This window comes from Patagioenas fasciata, chromosome 5 (assembly GCF_037038585.1).
Source record: "Patagioenas fasciata isolate bPatFas1 chromosome 5, bPatFas1.hap1, whole genome shotgun sequence".
In the NCBI taxonomy this organism is placed as follows: domain Eukaryota; kingdom Metazoa; phylum Chordata; class Aves; order Columbiformes; family Columbidae; genus Patagioenas; species Patagioenas fasciata.
The window spans coordinates 70,412,497-70,433,709 of record NC_092524.1 but is presented as its reverse complement, the minus strand read 5'-3'; the positions used below and the strand labels follow the sequence as shown (position 1 = coordinate 70,433,709).

Sequence of the window (21,213 nt, the reverse complement as noted above, 5' to 3'; positions counted from 1 at the left end):
CTCAAATAACCGAGTAAATCCTGCTCCCCCGACCCCTCCTGCCTCCTTTCCTTGAGATATTTTATCTTGATTTTGGTGATGAATTCTCAAAGCAGGGGAACTTTGAGCTGTTTTGCTTTGTGAATGATTCGTATTATGTTTTTCACAGTAACTTAGCGCTTAATCTCGCTGAGGTTTGTGTGTTTGACCCGTGCAGGAGAGCCGTCGCGCGCGTTGCAGAGGCCGCAGCACTACGACGGGACGCTGTGCGCCCTGCTCCAGGCCGGGGTGCGGCTCCTCTTCAGCTCCGGCCAGGAGGAAACGGCGGCGTTGCTGCGCGACCTGGCGCTGGTGGAGCAGAGGAAGAGCGCGGCCATCCGCGTGCCCACGGAGCCGCAGGGCCACCAACGGGACCTGCTCAACGTCTACCTGAGCATCCCTCGGCTCAGCTACCCCGCTGCCCTCAACCTGTGCTACCACTTCGCCTCGCTGCGGAACATGGCCAACAGGTAACGGCGCGCTTTGCAGCTCATCGTCCTTCCCATCTCACCCGAGCCCTCCTGCTGCTCCTGCCAGCGCTTCCCTGGCTCCGCATCAACCCTGTTCTTTGTGCGTTTCTCTTCAAGCTGCGTGATCGTCACAGATCAGTGATTTAGGGTCCTGTGCTCCCCCCCTCCCTCCTGCCCTGCATTTCCTTTCCCTCTCCTGAGCGTGCTGCTGTGCTTGCAGCCTCAGAACCCCGGGCAGAGCTGATGGCAGCAGCTCCTGCTCTCGTTGCTCCCATCACCCGCTGGCAGTGTCCTGTTGTCCCTTGCAGCTCCCCGCAGGCCATCGCTGCCGCCGCCCAGGTCAGCCCGCAGAAGGCCGAGGAGATTCACCGCTACCTGCACCACGGCTTCGACGCGCAGCTGCTGCCCCAGAGCCTCTGCGCCAAGGGGACAGGGCCCGCAGGGGCCCGGAGCTGAGGGGAGGGACCTGGGCTTCTGATACTTTTAACTGCACTTTACTGAGTCCTGATTCACTGTAAAATATGTAAATAAATCCTTGCCCACAGCTCCGCTGCTGTTTGTCACGCTGCTGTTGGACAGGGGCCTGGGTGGAGTGAGGCAAGTGGCTGGTTCTTGTTTGCTGGGTACGCTCATTCCAGAACTTCTTTAAAAACGTGAATAATGGCTGATGTCTTTAGGCAAAGAGGTGGTGGCAGAGGGCAAGGAGCCCATGGGCGGTTACTGGTCACGACTGCAGGACTGGTGCCCAGCTTTCCAAGAAAGAAACTGGATCTCCACCTGTTTCTTGTGCTTCTTGCCCAGAGCACTGGGGGCTTTGCTGGGTTTGAAGTCCGGACAGGCCCAGGGCACCGAGTTCTCTTGTCCTCGGGTGCCAGCTCCCTGTCCCTTCTCCTGGCTGCTGCTGCCACACTGTGGCTGCCTGGAAAAGCCTTTTGACTTTTATTCCCTCCTCTCCCTTCCTGGAGCACGTTCATGAAGAGGGAAATCGTTCAAAGAGAGGTCAGTGACTGCTGCCAGACAGGGAGGGTGGCTGGGGTCAGCTCATCCTGCCTGGTTAAAAACCAGAGGCTGAAAATAACCCAGACCCAGGGATCGCTTGGGAACGCTGCCAGCCCCCCCCAGAGAATCCAACTCACACAGGAGTAAAATAAGCTTGTCCTTTTTAGTTACATAAAGAATGTAAAAATTCAAACTCTCAGGAGAGTTTAATTAGTTACAGCCTACCATTATAAATTTATTGTACAGCAATATTTCATCTTAAGTGAATTAAACGTTGACGGTACTTGGTGTCCAAGTACATTTCTGCCTCCCCCAGGACAAACAGGGCAGGGAAAGGAGGAGCCCGGGCAAGAAAGTGCCACTTTGTACACATGGAAAAGGACAAACATTGCAGGACAGGCAGCAGGATGGGAATGGTGTTAAAACACATAAAATCACCGCAGGTCAAGCTTAAACCGAACTCAACATCACAGCAACACCATGGCGGAGGGGTGGCCAGACCCCTTCGCTTCGCAGGAGAGGGGTGCAAGAGTTGAACTGGTAACATCCACAAAGTTCATTAATCGGAAAAATAGGAATCGTCCTTTTCTTCATTGGATGAGTCTCCTGCCTTGGCCTCAAAGAGCTTCCCTACAACACTCGTCTCCTTCACTTCTGCAGTAAGAAAAATGGGATTAGTGTGTGCGCCTGAGCCTGAAAATAAGTCACAGGTGGTCCGAAAAGCAAAGACACCTGTGAGAAACAGACTGCGGAAAAGTTATTAAACGCCCAGATTGTGGACACCAAACAAGGCGGTGGTGACGTGGAAGTGAAGGGGCCCGAAACAAAGGAGAAACAACGAGTACCTAAGAACAAGTACTTACTTTGATCAAAAGTGAACTTGGTTCTGTGCGAAGCTGGGGTCCCGATCACAGCTCCGGCCTAGGGAAAGGACAAGAGATGCGCTCAGAGCTGCTCCCTGAGCACGGGAACTGTGCCCCTGGTTTAGTGCGTGTGTAGCAGCCGCACAAGGCACCGTTCTGCCGCTGGGATCTCAGCTTTTCATGGGAAAGCCAGAAGAGTTTCAGAACTCAGGCTACTGGGGGAACAGACACATCAATTCAGGGACACCGTGATACAAGGTGAGAATTACTGTTACCACAGAATTCAAGAGCAGTTACAAATCCTGAAAAAACCCATATATTTTATCCTGGCAATAAATAGCTTTTTTCTAACAAAAAGAAACTTTCTCCCAGAGCAATAGATAGAAAATCCAGAAGTTTAGGGGAGCAGGAGAAGGTTCCTGTTTTCCATCCCAAACAGCCTGTGATCCCAGGATTGCTCGGGAACACTTTGCATCGCTAAGGCCCAACCAGGCGACATTCAAGGCAACCGGCATTACCGCCTTCTTCTTCACGTTGTCCCAGGTGCGTCTGCTGCCCTGCGCGTTCTTCTGCATGCGGAACACGTGCCGGTCGTAGTCGTTCCTGCAGATGGAATCACACACGTCAGCGTGCGTGCCGCCTGTGCAATCCGCTGGTACGGGTACAGGCGTTACATGTGCAGCTCTAATCCAGGGGAAAATTAGCATGGCCATTAAAGACAGTCGTTGGTCAATTAAAGATAACAGCAGCTCCAGGTGTGTAATTAGATCACATGCAGGAACCCATCCTAAGTGTCAGACAAAGCTGTGTCACCTTCCCAGATGAAGCTCAGTTCTTGTCTGTTAGATAAAATGCCACTTACTCTGCAGGTTTCAAGATGATTCTGGTTTCAGTAAAGCCTGAAGCAGTGGGTTAAGACTCAGAGCGGGCAGAGCCTCCCCTGCTGAGCGGAAGCCCAAAGCGCTGGCGCTGTTCTGGAACAGCCTTGGCTGAGGAGCTCCGAGGCTGCCAAAGGAAAGCGCTGTTGCTGAACAGCCCCCAAGGAGCACAGGATCTCCTGCGCATGCTCTAAGTCGGGAACTGAACTGGGCTCCCGGTTCCAGGAGCGATCTTGCTCAGAAGAAAAAACCCGCCTTGAGGCAAAGGAGAAAGGCGAAGGTGAGCAGAGGCCAGCCCCAGTTCCTACCTGTTGATGGGCACCAGCATCCCGGGGCTGATGTGCTCGCACTGCGGGGTCTTCGCCAGGGAGAACACGGACGAGGCGGGTGTGATGGGGATGTCCGTAAGGGTGAAGACGTCATCGTCATCTTGGTTTCCCCGGAACATTGGCAACTACAAAGCCGCATCAGAGCAATCAGTGACTGCTGGAGAGGCTTCTGGTGCATCTGTCCCTGCGTGGCAGCCGGACACGGCCTCTCCCGCCGCCGGAACCCGGCTGCTGCCCCCTGCCCCTCACCAGGAGCCCCTGACTCTTTTCCTCCATCCGCAGCCGCTCCGTTCCCTCACTTGAGTTGTTTTCGACTCCACCGCGTCCCTCACGAGGCGCAGGAGCCGGCAGTGTGCCCAGCACCCACGCTGTGGAGCGCCAGGACGCCACGGAGCAGCCAAATGGTGCCTCCGTCCTGCTCTCAATCCTCCTCCCGTTGATGCCCAACACCTTGCTGGCCTTTTCTGGCTGCTACTGCACAGTTAGATAATTTCTGATTACAACCACGAGCTGAAAGCTGCCCCTTACTACTCAGGATTCAGGATCACACTGTGAACTTCTGGTCCTTCCATTTTGAAGACAAAGAACTGGAAGAGTTCAGAGAGGAGGGACAGAGGAGCAGAGCAGGTCCTGGGGAGGAGCTGCGCCCGGCCCGGGACAGCTGGTCACTGTCTCTTCCCCATAAGCAGACAGGGACAAGTCAGCAGGTGCAAGCACACAACAAATCCAAGATTGTGCTGCTTCGCACAGCAAAGAATTCAGGTGTGGAGCTGAGCCCAGGAAACCGCAGATGTGAAGGGTCTGCTGGGGTCCAGGGGGCTGCATCGGCTGGGGAGGGGGATCCGCTCACCGCTCCTAAACACACAGGGTTCACCCGCAGGCTGTACCTCTCACCACACACTGCACAGGGGGCAGTGTCTTTGGCACAGCTCATGCTGGGCAGGATGAATTTGGAGAACCCTTTTGAATGCTGCCTGAAGCGGGACTCTGCCAGAAGAAGAGTCTCCTGGAGAACCCCTCTGCAAAAACAGCGGCTGGGGCATGGATGCCTCCATCCTTTCATAGGAAATCCGCTCACGCTACTCATGGGGAGTTCTCCATCGCATGCTGCAATTTATAGAAAGCAATGAAGATAGCGCTGCTTAAATTCTGACTTTGCAGTGAGCCACAACGTGCTTCTGGATGAGTGTCAGAATGAGAAACGCACTGCAGCTACCAAGAACACCCACACAAGAACTACTGCATCAAGAGATGTACGGGCACAGTTTGGAGTCCCTGCTGAGACCGAGGTGCTGCTGTTAACAGAGCCAGCCTGGTCAGGTAACAGCAAAAACCAAGGTGCACCACAGAATCCCAGAATGTCAGGGGTTGAAGGGCCCTGTAAAGCTCATCCAGGGCAATCCCCCCATGGAGCAGGAACACCCAGCTGAGGTTCCACAGGAAGGTGTCCAGGCGGGTTTGAATGGCTGCAGAGAAGGAGACTCCACAACCTCCCTGGGCAGCCTGGGCCAGGCTCTGACACCCTCACCAGGAACAAGTTTCTTCTCAAATTTAAGTGGAACCTCCTGTGTTCCAGTTTGCACCCAGTGCCCCTTGTCCTGTCACTGTTGTCACCCAGAAGAGCCTGGCTCCATCCTCCTGACACTGCCCCTTTCCATATTGATCCCCAGGAATGAGTCCCCCCTCAGTCTCCTCTTCTCCAGCTCCAGAGCCCCAGCTCCCTCAGCCTTTCCTCACACGGGGGATGCTCCACTCCCTTCAGCATCTTGGTGGCTGCGCTGGACTCTCTCCAGCAGTTCCCTGTCCTTCTGGAGCTGAGGGGCCACAACTGGACACAAGATTCCAGGTGTGGTCTCCCCAGGGCAGAGCAGAGGGGCAGGAGAACCTCTCTGACCTACTGACCACCCCCTTCTAACCCACCCCAGGTACCATTGGCTTCCTGGCCACAAGGGCCCAGTGCTGGCTCATGCTCACCCTGCTGTCCCCAGGACCCCCCGATTCACAAGGTTTTACCGATGGAACTGAACCAGCAGACTTGCCAACACCAACCAGAACAGCACATCCACAGACAGACTGGTTTCCCAGGTTTACCTTTACTCTACTGTTTTGAAAGGGCGTTGCGGTGAAAATGTCGTCGTGGTTGTCCTTCGGCAAGTGGTCCAGGAAATCGCGCATCTGCTGCTTTCTTTTTAAGGTTCCCACTTTGGCAGTTATTGGAGCTGGCTCCTTCTTATCTACATGAATCAAAATGTTAATTATTCTAGACAGCAGTCAGGTAACAGTTTTAAAATTTGCTAAGTGCAATCACTGCTGGGGACACAGTTCATCTCTGCTTTGTGGAAATGTCTCGTAGCTTCTTTGTGACCCCTTTGAGTTCTTATACGATTGTCCTGGTTTTGTTAAAAAAACGAGTTTCTCTTTTAGTGAATGTGCCTGTCAGCTCAAGCTTCACATCAGCTGCATTTTCCTGAAAGCCAGATCCATGTTTTGGTAGACACAGCAATGGAACACGAGGTCATTGATAAGGATGGAGGGACGTCTCGGGAGAGGGGCAATGAGAAACTGGTGACCAAAAACTGACCAACTGAGTATAACATCCCATTCACCTGATACTTCATATAAAAGTGGGAAATCACCAGGATCTCATCTGTTTTCCTTATGGTGACATTAGCAGAGGACCTTGCGAGTCGTCCCTGCGAACCGAGGCCAGTGCCAGACTGAATCCAGCTCCGGTTGGCTGGAGAGTCCAGTCCAGGACTTCGGCTGCCGGCTCTGCAGTTGCCGGGACTTTCCAGATTGGTTTGGTAGAGTTTGTATCATTTTCTCTATTTTATCAGCAGCATTAGTAAAGCATTTTGAATTTTCCCAGCTCTCTTCTCTCTGTCCTTCTTTCCCTCCCGATCGCCTGTGCTGAGTGGGAAGGGGGGAGAGGGAGGGGCAAACGGGGGAAGCGGGGAGAGGGGGTTAACAATACACCTGCCATGGTTTTATTGTCATCCCACAATTTAAACCCTCAACAACAATTTATGCTTTCAAAAAGAATTTGTCTACTACATCTTAATCAGAAGCTTCCTCTAGAGCCTTGCACGGCCATTGTGCCGTCCACCAGCTGGTTTATTACCATTGTAACAGCATTACCCACATGTGGATCTCAGAGAGAAAAGGCACTGGGATACATCCCACGAGTCCAGATGCGCAGAGCGCCGGGCAAAGGCTGCGCTGAGCAGAGCCCCAGCGGGCGCCCTCCCCACGGCCTGGGGCTGCTCAGCTGGGACCGGGGCACGGACGCCTCTGTCCTCCACAAACCTGCGTCCAGTTACCACTAAACCCGTCCGAAGGAAAGAACGGGCATTGTCACTGCAGGGCCGTTCTGTCCTCGGCTTTCCCTTACAACTCACTTTGGGGGCAAATTTAGAACATCTTCCCAAGACCCTCATCTTCAGACAAAAGCTAAATAGCTGCTTACACAGTCAATAAAGAATTGATCCATAGTAGAAAGTTTTCAGAAGAACAAAGTGTTTCTGAACCTCTGCTAAGATTCATCATTCTCGCTTCCTGCAAGAAAGGCACTGAACTGCCTGACTGCCCAGAAAGAGCCTTTGCAGAACCAGACTTAGTCCTTTGCTGCAGTTTAGACTGTCTCAGCGCTCAGAGCCCCAGGTGACCCCAGAGGCCCCAAACGTTGCTCTCCTTACAGCCGCTGTGGCAGAACGAGCCAAAACAACCATGTCTTCCGAACACAAGAGGCTGATAATGTCACATGCTGGATGAAACAGGAAAGAATGCTCTAGAGGAGATGGGCGTGGGGAAGTGAACGGCTGCACCACAGGGTGCTGGGAATTGTGATTCCGTAATAGTCAAAACAAGATGGTTTCCAATTATACTCCAAAATAATCCCACCGCTATCCAAGCTGAATAAAATCCACAGCAAAACCGATGCCCAGCAGACCCTCACACAAATTCTGCAACCACAACAAACGTTTCAAATGAAGGGAAAACAAAGCGCGTTGTCCTGCACTGGGCCCCTCCGTCTGCTGCTTCTCCGCTCTGCGCAAAAGCGGAGCTGAGCGAGCCCAGGGCAGCGGGCGCTGCGGGGATGAGCTGGGCCGGGGGCTCCGCGCAGGAGCCGCGCGTCCCTGCCCGCGGTGACCGAGGGACCCGCAGCGCCTCGCTGGGACACAACAGTGATCCCGGTGCTTTCAGCAAGTGGAGCCTGGTGACAGTTCAGCCACCGAGAAACAGCACCAGAGCCTGTGCCCGCAGCCGTGGAACCCGGGAAGTGTCACCTTCCCACGGGTGAGCGTCAGCAGGAGGAGCTGCGCTCAGGGCCGTCCTCACCTCAGCACCGAGTCATCATCACCTGCTCCGTGTTAAACACCTGCACCAGCAGCCTGTGCCTTTCATCCCAGGGCGTATTTGCCATCTGTAACCGTGAATTACTGACTCCAGACAGAGGAAACAGCGACGGGTACGCCGGTGCCAGACCCCAGGGAACAGAGCTGGACCATCCATCCCTGCGCTGCTCATTCCCCTGCGCTGTCTGTCCGTCCCCTGCGCTGTCTGTCCGTCCCCTGCGCTGTCCCTGGTGCACCCGAGCACCCCGACAGCCTTTCTGGATCCACAGCTCTACAGGCAGCTCATTACCTACCAGGCTTCAAGAGCCTCCTCAGACACAAACAGCCACGTTCTGCTCACTGGCCAAGCCAATTTAAGCCATCGTGCTAAAAACTAGAGAACTCTAAAGAGATCCTTTTCTTTTCTTGTTACTTCAGTTATTTATGACATACTCCAAGCTCTGCCACAAAACTCTATACTACAGCAGATAACCTCTTCACTACCGGGCCCTGATGTGTCTTTGTGTCTGTATCTCCCATTACATAATAAATACAACATTATAAATTATTTAAAGACAGCAACATACCCAGAACCAAGATGTCGGTATTTTTCTGTTCTTTCTTCTCTGAAGCCTTGGGTTTCTTGGCGTGCGGTTTGGGCCCCTTGGCCTGCTGTTCTTCCAGGTACTTGTGGTGGCATTCCTCGGCCGAGCGGGAGCCCACGGCCATGGCCACCTCCACCCAGAAGCCCTTCTTGTGCTTTGGGAACGCAGCGATGGCCCTGCCGAGAGAACAGAGCCACAGCGCTCGTCACACCCGGGAACCCGCGCTGCTGTGCCACGGGAAACACCCGGGGACCGGCTGCCCCCAGGAATCACCGCATGGCTTCGGTGAAGAGACTTTCCAGAGCATCCAGTCCAACCGCTACCCCAGCACTGCCCCATGTCCTGAGAACCTCATGTCCGTCTGTCCAGCCCTCCAGGGATGGTGACTCCAGCACTGCCCTGGGCAGCCTGTTCAATGCCCCACAGACCTTTGGGGAAGAAATTGTTCCCAGATCCAACCTCAGCCTCCCCTGGCGCAACTTGAGGCCGTTTCCTCTGCTCCTGGCGCTTGTTCCTGGGGAGCAGAGCCCGACCCCCCTGGCTCCAAGCTCCCTTCTGGCTGTCGGATGCGAGTCTTGTCCCTGGTGTCTTATCCAGGTGCTCTACAAGTTCCCTGGAATGATTTAAGCTAACAGCTCACAAGATAAACTCCCTCCTTATTAGTAGCAGGTGCCCCCCATCCCACAAAACACGGGCTTGTGCCTTTTCAGCTTTTTAATCTAAAAGAAACAAATCCAAACATGGTCATTTTATTACTTAACACATATATTAAATATTGCCCAGTAGCTTAAGGAATTGGACAATGCATTAACTAAAAATGTTTGCAGTTAATCTTCCCTTTGCAAGACTCACACACATAAGCATGTCATGGTTAACATTTTTCCTGTTAGAGGAGACAACATGCTACCTCTGGTTTACCGTCTTTTTCCTAATTCGTTAACAAAATTTATTTTGCAAAAGGGAGCTAAAACATAAAGGAAATCTTTAAAATAAGGTGAAAGAGGCCGAATCTGACACTCCAAACCCTGCGTACGTTACGCCTCCCGCCGGCCGAGGGAACCTCTGCCCTGTGAGGACGGAGCAGCCACTTGCCTGTAGAGCTTCTGCAGTTCCTTTTCAGACCACCCATCAGTTGCCCTTGGAAAAGGTGCAGAAATCCCTAGAATTCTTTCCCTCTTGGGTTTTCTTGCTTCTGCTGCTGAGGACTTGGCATTCTGAGCAACTTGACAATTTAGGTTTTTACCAGATACTTTTGAATTCCTTTGTTTTGTTTGAGATTGCTCTTCATTGGCTTCAGGCTCTGCGTCAGACTCGAGCAACCTTAGATGGTTGAACCTGCTCCTCGTCATCCTCGCGTTCTCAGGCAGACAGGAGGCGCTGGACTCGCTGGAAGGCGTTTTCCCTTCCCGGGAAGGGGAGCCGCGGGTGGCTCTGGGCGCGCTGTCCCTCGGTGGTGCGGGGCAGGAGCCACCGTGGTGCGGGGCTGTGCTCTGCTCACCCCACACCCTGCGGGCGTCCCCCCAGGAGCTGCCACCGTTCGAGGAGGACTGAGAGTTTTGAGTCTCTTTTCGAAATAAAGATTTAGTTTTCCTTTTGATAGCCAGGGGGATGTCTTCGCTGGATTCCTCTTCCTCATCTCCGCTTGACAATTCTGGTAAATGCTTGTCCTGACGTTGCTTGGCTGACCTCAAGGAGTACTTGTAAGCCTGCTGATTCACGGTCAGGTCTCCATGTCCTTTTCCTCTCTTCTCCTTTGTCATTCCCGTTCTGCTGTTAGAGCTACGTTTGTTTAGTACTGCAGTGCTTGAGGGAGTCAGCTTAGCAGAAAGCTGCGGTTTAGTTTTTGTACTACTGATTGCACCGCCACTTCCATCATCATCTGAAATTAAGCACCTGGGCTCCCTGCTTCCAGCAGACTTGTTGAGTCGTTGGGAACCTACTCCTTTTTCACTGTTTCGCCCTGAAAGAGAGGAGCTCAGAGTCATATCGCACCTGGCCAGGTAAATCCACCGCGTTCTCAGCCTGCTGCGTGCAACACGTCCCGCGGTCCGTGCGCTCCTGTGGGCAGCGGAGCTGAGCGGCACGGCCCCGTAACCACACACAGGGCTAACGTGCAGCACGGGGAGGCACGCTGGGGACAGTCGCGTGGGGACACAGGTGAACTAAGCACTGTGTCCCTCTGAAACGGCAAAACGGCACTGAAGAGACAAAGCGGTGACGTGAGGAAACATTCCATCACGTCTGTGCAGGTAGCACGGGTTGTGTGCAGCCCGTTTCCACAGAGCTGCGCTCAGTGAGCCTGGGGTGTCCTTCCAACTCTGTGGTTCTAACCCATTTCTGCTGTCAAGGGAGCTCCATAACTTTACCAAACATGAGAGAGTAAAACCAGCACCCACTGAAGCTTCCTGAGACCACTGCCCCTCTGTTCCCATCGTGTGTCTTGGAAGGATTAAGTCAAGCTCTTCTGCCCTTGTGTATGCTCCTATGCGCTACAGAAGGGAACGTGGAAGTATTGAGCAGATAGGGAATGAAACAGTGAACATAAAACGTTGTTGAAATGCTGCGGCTGAGGTTGAGCAAACACCAGCATCCCAAAAGCTCTGCTTGTGCTACAAAGGGCTCTTCTGCAGGAAACATTACAGTTGCTTTAGAAGAGAAACTTCTGTTTTATATTTACATTGTTTTCAGGGCTCTGTCATTCCCCAAATCTTTTTAAAAGTCAAGGTTTTAAAACTCTGTTAATACACTTTTTTGCCCACATAGGCACTTAGTGTACTGTAATTCATCCAGCGTACAGGCAGAGCCGCAGCTCACCGGCCCGGTGAACACAGCAGGCTCCGAGATCCGCAGGAGCAGGGGCTGCCAACAATCAGAACCCTTTCATTTCAATTGCTGCCCAGAAATCTGCGTGTTCCCGATGTGTAAATAAAGAAGTGATTTACAAGCCTCGTTTGTATCTGGAGCTGTAGAACTAGGAAACCAGGCATCGATGCTACTCTGATAAGTCTTCATAGAAGAAGCAATCGACCATTTAAAGATTTAAACAGTTTCTTTGCATTAAGAGGATGTCACCATCCTGCTCTGGCACCCAGCTCATAATCCCACCGATTCTTGTCAATAACTTGAAAAAAACCCACAATTTTTTTACCTTTACTTTGGCTTTTTGGTCTTTCCTCTGTCGCCCTCATTACGTGCTTGCTTGCTTTCTTCTTGGAGTTGGAGCCCGTCATTTTTTGGGATCTTTCGCTACTAAACATCTTCAAAACAGAACAATTTGATGTAAACCTCTGCAAGGTTACACATCAAGCCCTGAAACAGCCAAACGTTTTCAGCATTGGGAGATTCCCAAGTCACTTCCATCGTATGCACTGAATGAGCTGTGCTGGACACAGGCGTTCACACAAACACACGCAACCAAAGCTACTTGGCCGCATTCCCTTTAGAGTTCAATATTCTAAACCACAATTGAAAAATCTCTACGTATTTATCTTTCAAAAATACCCATATTTTTTCCAGAAGTAATTCCCCAATATCTCCATTTTACAGACAACAATGATTATCTGGTCATACAGAGATTAAGACTATCTGGGTTTTTGTTTTAAAATGTTTTAATAACGTTTTAATAATGTTTTCAAGATTTCCTGCTTCTTCAGGTCCTTATCAGAGCTGGACTCTTCCTGTTGGATACCAGGTTTATTCATTGTATTTAAGATACATTTGAGTAACAACATGGAAAATAATCTTACCATGCTTAAATAATCTACTCCTCCTCTCTCTATAGTAACGTTTAGTTGCTGATCCACGAGCTCACGTTGCCCACACCAGAAATTTAATGGTGGTTTAACAAGGCGGCCGCTACGCGTGTAAACTCTGTCTGGGTCGCTCGACACGAACTTGTGGTTCGGTGTCATATCTACAAGAGAAAAAACACAACCAAACAAGATTTCTTCCAAACAGCGTATTGGAAATTCCGCTTTGCAGGCTTCACAAGCACAGGAGCAGCACTGCATTTAATCCAGCTCATCTGCGCCCACTGCATGGGACATACAAAGCTTACTACAGTGTTTTGTTGTGCTTTTCAAAGTGTTCAAGCTCAAAAGAAGTCAAAGTTAAACCCCAAAGCTACTTGTGACCCTAGGAAAGGCAGGATTGTATTATAGGGCAAAGAAACAAAGATGCATCATTGGGTTATCACTTTATGACCCTTTCTTCCATGATCCATCCATCTCTAGCTGTTTTCACTCCCTGGGCCTTAACTGTGGCAAAACCATGGAGATGCCATAAAATAAATCTCCTGGGGAAAACAGCTTTCAAGAACCCAGCCCTTTTTGCAAAGAAAAGGGTTATTAAATACTCACAAGCATTCTCATCGTACTTTGGCAGCACTTCATAGGTGGTGTTCCCGATCTCAGCTTTCTTTGCTCCTCTTGCTAAATCTTCTGCATGTTTCAACACATCCGTACCCACCTCCGAGTCCGTGTCTTCATTTTCATCCTCACTAATATTCCGTTTCTGTTCTTTCCTAATGATTTGGAGTTTAAGGAAGGAAATAAGAAACAGCAGGAGCAGTTGTCCCTTAACAACACATTGACTCAGCCACGTCCCCAGCGCGCAGTGTCCCTGCGCTCGCACACACGGAGCCACCACGGCCACCAAGCCCTTCACTTGTGTTTGAGGTGGCGTAAAACACACCAGAACAACATCAAACCAGTATATTGAAGAACATGAAAGGGTGGTCTTCCAAAGCAGTGACACTGTTAGCCTGGCACGTAGTCTTCACGTACACATCGACGGTCTTTTGTATTCCCCTAGCACAGTGCTCTTAAAAAGCAAAATCTCAATAACTACTTGAAAGAAAACCACAATGCAACAGAATCTCCAAAGAAATTACCTTCTCCTCTCCTCAAGTAGCTCCTCAACGTATTCCTTCCACTTCTTGGAAAACCCAAATAAAAATTTTTTGGTGAAACGGTAGGGAAATCCTGTTTGAAACAGAGGCAGCATTAGCAGTAGCTGAGCAACGTGTTTAATCAGAAAGGGTAGAAATACCATCCAGCGGGACGAGGGAGGGGTTTGTAAGCACCTCCGAAGCTCACTACACCTTCAACACTAGAGGGAGATGGGCTTCCCCAGCCCGGGAGAGGAATGTTCTTGTGAGAGGAGTCGTGCACACAAGAGCTGTTCATTACAGCTAAGTCAGAGTATCCAGCAACAATACTATAAACCTGGGAAGTTCCCGAGGTAGTACAGATACAACAGAACGACCCTCATCTTGTCTCTAAAATTAGGAAACAACCCTGCAAACCAAGAGTTGTGCTTGTCTTCAGTTTCCCCTGTGATTCATGTATCAGTATTGAATCTGTTCAGGGCATTTTCCACACCAATCCCACAATGGTTTTGTGTGTTGGGGACGTTGGGAGCGAGGGTGAGCAGAGGAGGAGGTTTTGCCGCAGTGCCAAGCCTGAAGATCAGAGGAACTGATCATTAACTCTCGGGCTTCAGAAACCTCTGCAGTACTTGAGCCGCTCTGCTCACAAGTCTGACCATCACTTTTCCTCCTCAGAACAGTAAAATACAAACAAGTATGTACCAGAGGAACTAATAAAAACCATTTCAAGCCAGAGAGCAGCTAAGCCAGGAATTTCTCAGAGTACAGCCCAGTACTGCAAAGGAGGAGAAAAAAACAGAGCCGCAGACACATCTTTGGGTGCCTCGTGCTGGACCTGAAGAGCAGAAAGTGCGTATCTGCTCATTTAAAGAGCGGGATCATGCACAACGTGCACCTGTATTAAGGCAAGTGCTATTCCATCCATGCCACAGGTGATCTGCACCTTCCTAGACCTGCCCGTGAGCACTAACGAGGCAGCTCATTTACTCGTGAACATGACAGGATGCAAGAAAGACAGAATAAAGCCTGACCTTCCTTTAGCTTTGTGTGTAAATTAAAGTTCCTTTAATATTCCACAAGCTTCAAAACAACCTGAAGCAGGAGGTTTTGCTGGATTGGGTATAACGTACCACTTAGACCCTAAAGATGGATCAGTATACTGAATTCTAAAGCATTGACACAATAACCAGTCTGTCTCCAAACAGAAACTCCATGTGCCCTTGCAGGGCCGGTCGTTCATTACTGAATAGTAAGACACAGAATGCGAACACCAGAGTCATCTCAATAGTGTATAAACAATCCTTATTTTAATGTCTTAGCGTTATTTAAATGCCAGAAGATTGACCAAAATTACATAGGGTCAATCTTAATTAAAAAAAACAACATGTTTCTTTACAATAATGTGTTTGTTGGCCAGGTCCATTGGGAAAGCCCTCTGAGCACAGCTCCCTACCAACGCCAGCTACGATTAACGTGATCTGGAGTCGCTCAAACCCCACCGAGCCCAATTGGCAGGAGGAGACAAACCGTTCCTCTCAGCGGTGTGTTCGGTCATTAATCTACAGCCCTCCTCGGTCTGTAGTGCTACATTAAGAATCATCTTCTTACCCTCCTTCCGCATCGAAGCTGAATCCATCCTGCCCTGCAGCAAGTAGACATTGCCGGATATGGTTTTCACTTGGTTGTAACTTATGCGTTCTACAACTGCATTACTGTGCCAAGTCATGTTTTTCCTATCTCTAAGAGAAGATAACAAGAGGAACAGAATTAAAACATTGTTCTCATGAAAGAGCTGGAATACTGATATTCTATATGAGACTGGCAGCGTTACATGTTTTATGAATGACAGACACTGGCAGGATGCACCAGGTTGTCTTTTCTCAGCTTCCAACAGTTAGGGAGATGTGGCAAGAGCCCGAGCCCAGAGCCGCAGCCCCTGGGCGGGAGAGCCCGTGGAGCCTCTCGCTCAGACAATCAACACCCACCCACGTGTGAACGTACTTGCGCTTTCCTTCAACACATATTGCAGTGTTACCGTCCATCACTTTAATTCTCCAACTCGTCAGGCAGACAGCTTTCTGTTACCAAGAACAAAAAAGAGAGTCATTTTTCAATGAGACTAAGCTATGCAACATCAGCAAGCAAAATAAAAATTCACTCCTTTATGACTCCAGATATTTAGGTACCATTGTCCACACCAGAAAAACTGAAATCAACCCTTATACACACAAACACTGAAGCATAATCGAGCTGCAGTCTGACGCACAAGAGAAGACAGGGATTTAAATGATAGAAACCTTTGAGTAATTTAATGGTGACTTTCAGAAGCCAAAGCAATCGGCTGAGGCCTCTATCCAAAAAGCTCCTCACAAAAATACCAACCCTGTGCCACACTCCTACGCTTTGTCATCTGTCCTCCCTTCCTGCTCAGAAAAAAGCTACCCATGAAAAATCAAATGTATTTATTGGCTACATTACTGTTAAAATTCAGTATTGAAATGGCCGTGTCTGATACTGCGAAGTACCAACACTCCCAAGGCTGCGGTACCTTCACTTTGCATTGAAGTGCCAGGAAGCCAGTTGCACTTGAGCTGCAGTTTGGAAAGCTCTGTATGAAACATTACTTTGTTTAAAAAAAAAAAAGCTGATCAGAAAACAATCTTTTAACATCTGAAACTGTGGCTATTTCTCCCCACAACTTTAGGTACTAAACTCCAGCTCCTCGCTGTAATGACGTTTGCCTTTTGACCACGGAGGATTTAACCTGAGGGCTGGTACCAGACCTGTGCTGCCCAATAACAAGTCCTGCAGCATCATCTTCTCAGCTATAAATCTTTAATATTAATGGATATCTGCTCCTTATCTAAATAAAAGCTCAGCAGAAAGGTAACTTTTTAATTTTTTAATACAGGAAAACATATCAAACACACTTCACAACGGTGAGGCAGAAGAAAGCAATTAACTTGCTTAACAGGAACTAAATAATTAACTTGTTTAACTTGCAGAGGACTGCAGCCCCACAGATTTCCCCAGGGAACAGAGGGAACGCAGCCCCGGGAAGGCGCTTCCAGCAGCTTCAGAACCTCTGCCCGCCCAGAGACGCGGTGAGGGAGCTGCAACACTGCCAACATGCACCCTACCGGAAACATCTGCGGAGCGCTCTCTTAGGAAAGGATTCTCGGCCCACTTAATCCAGCAGAAGCTTGGATATTCTGTAGGAAAGCCCAGACCTTCTCTCACGGTGGGCTGTACAGATGCAGTTCAGTTTAGAACCGTGCCCAGGCTACCACTAGGAAAGATCTGTCCTCGGCTTTGTGCTGACCAGGAGCTGGACTGGCCACCGGCTTGGTTCATGACCATCACACCAATGCGGGGCAATTAACACATTAAAGAGACGGGGAAAAAAAATCCTTTTGATGAGAAAGCATTTACCAGTACAATCTAATCATATAATGGTTTGGTCTCTTCTGAGTGCTTGCTACTTTTGACAAGAAAAGAAGAAAGAAATCGCAACTCAGAGCTGCAGCAGCCCACAGGAACGCGTCAATGCCCTAAAGCATGAAGCTCTCCCACCTCTTTGTCTGCTCTCCCAGCAGCGGGCTCTGTGCGAGGCTCATCCACAGGCACCTTGCAGCCTCTTGTCGGCTTTTCCTTCCTCGGAACGTGGGCTTCGGAAGCAGAGGGCGCAGTGGCACACGAGCACTGAGAGGCCTTTGCAGAATTAGTCTCCAGTGTCTTTTCTACTCCACGAGCAGCTTCCTTATTACTTGGCCGCAACTCTCTTCTGTCTTGACGAGGTTCAGCACGTTTTGCTTCTCCATGTCCCCGCCCTTCTTCTAACCAATTCCCATTTTTAAAATGGGGAGAGTTTAAAGTCGCAAAATCAGTCACTGTGTTTTGAGACATCTCATCATCAGCATCCACTGATTCTATAAGGAAATTATCCTGCTCATCCTTATTAGCAGCCACATGCTCTATAGGATCCTTCCTGAGCTGCTCAGCAACAGCAGACGTGACAAACGGCTTTTCTGCGGCTGCGGAAGGAGGAATGTTCTGCTTGACTGGGTCTGAAGGCGTTGGATCTGCGCAATAAGAACAAAAAGTAACGGCAAAGTAGACAGTGATATTAGAGAATTAATAAAAATACAGTGATGAAGTTGCTCCATTTTTAATCAGAGGAGATTATGCTGATTAGCAGCACAACCTATCGCAACTGTTAACGTTAACAGCGAGCCGCTCTTTGGGTTTGTTCGGACTAGTGTTTCCTCACCACCGGATCGACGCTCCTGCTCTTAAGGTCTTATCCCACGTTTCCCCCAAGCCAAGCTAGCACACACCATATCCATTAATAGCACATCTCTACCAGTCTTCCTGTCTTTTCTCTAACGAACCCTCCTTGCAGAACAACAACAACTTTTTCACAAAAACAAACATCACATCCAATTCCCACCCTTCCAGCCTTCAGGACCGGGGCTTCTGGCCATGCGGCTGCTACGCCAGGAGCTACAAGCACTGGGGGTTGAGTTTTCAGGTAAACTAAGTTCAGTTTTGAAGCTGAACACTGCGGATTTTGGCATGTGTAATTTTCTCCATCTGCATTTGCAAAACTGAATTACAAGACACATGCATAGACGGGGTTGCTATCAAATAACTATATGAAAAAAACCCAAATAATAGAGAATTTCTCACAGAACAAAACCTTTCCTCTTTAGGTATTAAAAGCTAAAGAAAAAACAAAGAGTAGCAAATAAGGGGTTTAGGATTTTTCCAAGTTCCACATTCAAATGGCAAAGCGTTGCACCGAGTCTGAGGAGCTCTGGGCCGGCTCGGGAGCTCACGAGCAGGCAGCTTTCGATGGCAGAGACCGCGTGCCCAACAGGCTGAGGATGGTAAGCGTCAAGGGCAGAGCCCGCGGCCCTAAACCAGAGCTAAATCGAGTCTAATGCCGCCTCTGGCTTTGCAAAGGCACATTTGCAGGTTTCTTGCTCCATTTTCCACCACACGCAGACAGCAAAGAAAGAAAAGTGATGCTCTGCCAAAGCAGGCTGGAGATCTGATACAAGAGCAGAGACCCTGGAGTCAAGGAAGCGTTTTTAAGAGCAATACCAAGTACCTTTTTGTCGCTGCTGCAGTTTCCGCTTTACACGCAAGAAGAACTTCTGAGGGGATTCCATTAAAATCGGGTCTGTGACCAGTGCTTTTCTGGTTTGCTCCTTAAGAACCTGAGTGTGAAGTAATTCTGGAAAATAACAACACAAAAACAAACACACAAATCTTTAAAGGTGGGGGAGAAAAGCATCTTCATGTAGGGAGCAGAGAAAGCAAAGCACACGCTGCATAACATACTGAATTCCATTGTACAAGGCTTTTTCTTGTCTTTCCCAAGACGGATGTGCAATACAACCTTCCCCTTTCCACCGGGGGTGAGCTGTCACCTGAGCTGCATGGGAGCAACACCCTCAGGTGTGTGTGCATGTTTGGTGTCACCCAGCCTGCAGAATCAACCGGAGTTTGGAGGTGCCTGGATCAGGGTTGCCCTGATCCAGGTGCAGGACCTTGCACTTGGCCCTGTTGAACCTCAGGGACCCACCTCTGGGGCTTGTCCAGGTCCCTCTGGATGGATCCTGTCCCTCAGGTGTGTCACCCGCACACTTGCTGAGGGTGCCCGCGATCTGTGCCGTTGATGAAGATATTAACCAGTACTGGTCCCAGTGTGGACCCGAGGGATGCCACTTGTCACAGTGTCCATCCGCACAGGATGGATCTGTCCCGTGACCTGCCCAGGCACAGAGGTGAGGCTGACGGGTCTGTAATTCCCGGGGTCCTCCTTGCTCCTCTTTATTAAATATAGGGTACGATGTTTTCCTTTTTTCCAGTCACCATAATAATGGTTTAATCTCATTTTAAGTGTCTCCGACAGAAGTACTAAGAGTAACAAGTGGCTTTGTGTCACAGCAAGAAGATTTTTTCACATCTAACCATAAAAGGAGGGCACTGCCAGCTCCGTAACTGCAAGTTCTGTTGAGAGCAACTCGATAACCCCCAGTGAAGGCTGCACACGGCTGCCTGTGCCAGGGCCCGGATAAGACAGGCTGAGCAGTTAGCCCAGTCCTCTGCAGTTCTGTCTTAAAATGAACTCACACAATTCCCCACCCAAAACGGGATGACAGAAGTTTGGTACAGGAGATTCCTGGGTACCGGATTTCAAACGGGAATACACGTAGCAGCAAAGCAGAACCTTTCTGATGAACCAGCCAATATGCCAGGGGGTCTGTTCACAGCATGACAACAACAGCACCACGGCAACCGGGCACAAGAGGATGCGCTGTGGGTCCCCAGGAAACACACCCGAGGGATTTCAAACCCCAAACTATTCTTCCATGAACCTTTCTCCTCTCTATATTGACTGCAGGGAGCAGTTATTGGTTTGATTTTTTTTTTTAACTTATACAGTGTAATTCTATTTTTCAAAATGTTGCAAACACCCAATCCCATTCAAAAAAGAACAGAGGGAAGAGTTAAAGCCAGACTGCACAAGAAAGGGAGAAAATACCATGGGAGGGAAACTTCTGAGGCAAATAAAGGCGAAGGGAAATCAACTATGGTACACACACATTTCAGCATTTAACCTCCCCCACGGAAACATCAAATGAAGTAATCCCAGCCATGTGTGGGAAAAATAACACCTATACCAGTAACTTTTTTAAGCTATGAACACACACTGGCTGCTTTCCACTGACCCTGAAAGAACCACAAGCGAAATGCAGAGGAAGCCACTGCGAGCCGAACGCTACACACGGGAGAGGCCGCGGGGAAGACAACGGCACGCACCTTGCCTAGGCCGGACCGGCCCCTCGGGGGCCCGCGGGTCCTGCCCGCCCTGCGCCCCGGGCCGGGGCCGTCGCGGGGCCCGCTGGGCGACCGCGGGCGTCAGGATGGAGTCGGCGCTGCAGGCGCCGTGCTGTCCGCGCTCCCGCCGCCGCTGCGCGGCCTTGGCCTTGAGCCGCTGGAAGACCTTGGCCGGGGACTCGTGCGCGGGGGGCTCCCCGGCCCGGCGCTTCAGCCGCCGCTCTCCGCCGGGGCTCAGGTAGGCCCGGAGGACTCCGGCATCCAGCCGCTCCCGCCCGGCCCCACCGCCCGCCGGCAGCGCGGGCTGCCGGGCATCTCCCGCCGCTCCCCCAGCGCCGCTCTGCCTGCGGCCCTCCGGCTCTGGGCCGGCCTGCGGGGCGCCCGGGCATCTCAGCAGCTCCTTCAGCGGGGTCAGCGTGTCGGCGGCGACGCTGCTGAGGGACACGGAGCGGCACGGCAGCTCCTCCCGCCGGGCCAGGGTCCCGCTCATCCCGCCACAGCCCGGGCCGCCCGCCCCTCAGGCGGCGCCCCCGCGCCGCTAAGATTTGAGTTGGGCCGCCGCGCCCGGATTGGCCGCCAGGGCCCGTGGCGTCACTGCCCGCCCGGGCCGCCAGCACCAGCGCGGGGGGAAACGCTGCCGAGCGGAAGTTGCGGAGCCACGGTAAAGGAGGTGGGACAGCGCCGCCCCCCCGCGGAGGTGGTTCGGTCCGCCCAGCTGCGCGCGTGGCCGTTAGCGGAGCTGGGATCCCGGGAGCCGCTTTCCCGGCGCTGCGGCGGCCGCAGCCGGGCTGAGCGGAGGGTGACCCGGGCGTGGGGCTCTGCGGGAGCTTTGTCTCCCTTAGCCCGGCTGTGTGCGAGCGTTACCCGAACGCCGCCCCGCCGGCGTCGGAGGGGACGGGGTGGCACGGAGCGGGGCGCTGAGGGGCTCCCGGAGCGGTCCGAGCCCGGGGGCCGCCGGGCTCCTGCTCCGCAGAGGCAGA

At 51.2% G+C, this 21,213-nt stretch overlaps 2 protein-coding genes across 2 annotated transcripts in view; one reads left to right on the top strand and one right to left on the bottom strand.

Annotated features, from left to right (window-relative positions):
• FANCM (FA complementation group M) overlaps positions 1-1,032 on the top strand; it is a 62,459-nt gene extending 61,427 nt beyond the window's left edge. The window contains exons 24-25 of the mRNA XM_065838726.2: positions 197-488; positions 797-1,032. Of these exons, the coding sequence (XP_065694798.1) occupies positions 197-488; positions 797-944 (440 nt within the window). The 3' untranslated portion in view covers positions 945-1,032. The remainder of the gene's footprint in view (positions 1-196; positions 489-796) is intronic.
• Positions 1,033-1,674: 642 nt separating this feature from the next.
• On the bottom strand, positions 1,675-20,792 carry MIS18BP1 (MIS18 binding protein 1). Its single transcript, XM_065840027.2, has 16 exons — positions 20,216-20,792; positions 18,498-18,623; positions 16,958-17,466; positions 15,386-15,462; positions 14,993-15,123; positions 13,388-13,478; positions 12,855-13,018; positions 12,243-12,409; positions 11,645-11,753; positions 9,589-10,456; positions 8,479-8,672; positions 5,649-5,791; positions 3,537-3,682; positions 2,869-2,953; positions 2,351-2,408; positions 1,675-2,141 (listed from the first exon to the last, which is right to left on the bottom strand). Exons 1-16 carry the CDS (start codon positions 20,721-20,723, stop codon positions 2,047-2,049), a joined length of 3,471 nt encoding a protein of 1,156 aa, XP_065696099.1. The 5' UTR covers positions 20,724-20,792; the 3' UTR covers positions 1,675-2,046.
• Between the last annotated feature and the right edge of the window lie 421 nt (positions 20,793-21,213).

Bases quoted from the DNA above. Each gene is read 5' to 3' on its own strand.
- MIS18BP1 (XM_065840027.2), bottom strand. From the start codon at position 20,723: ATGAGCGGGACCCTGGCCCGGCGGGAGGAGCTGCCGTGCCGCTCCGTG. The intron at 17,467-18,497 runs GTACTTGGTATT...CTTATTGCGCAG, and splicing joins ACTGCAGCAGCGACAAAAAG to ATCCAACGCCTTCAGACCCA. The intron at 2,954-3,536 runs GTAGGAACTGGG...TTCCATCTGCAG, and splicing joins ATGCTGGTGCCCATCAACAG to GAACGACTACGACCGGCACG.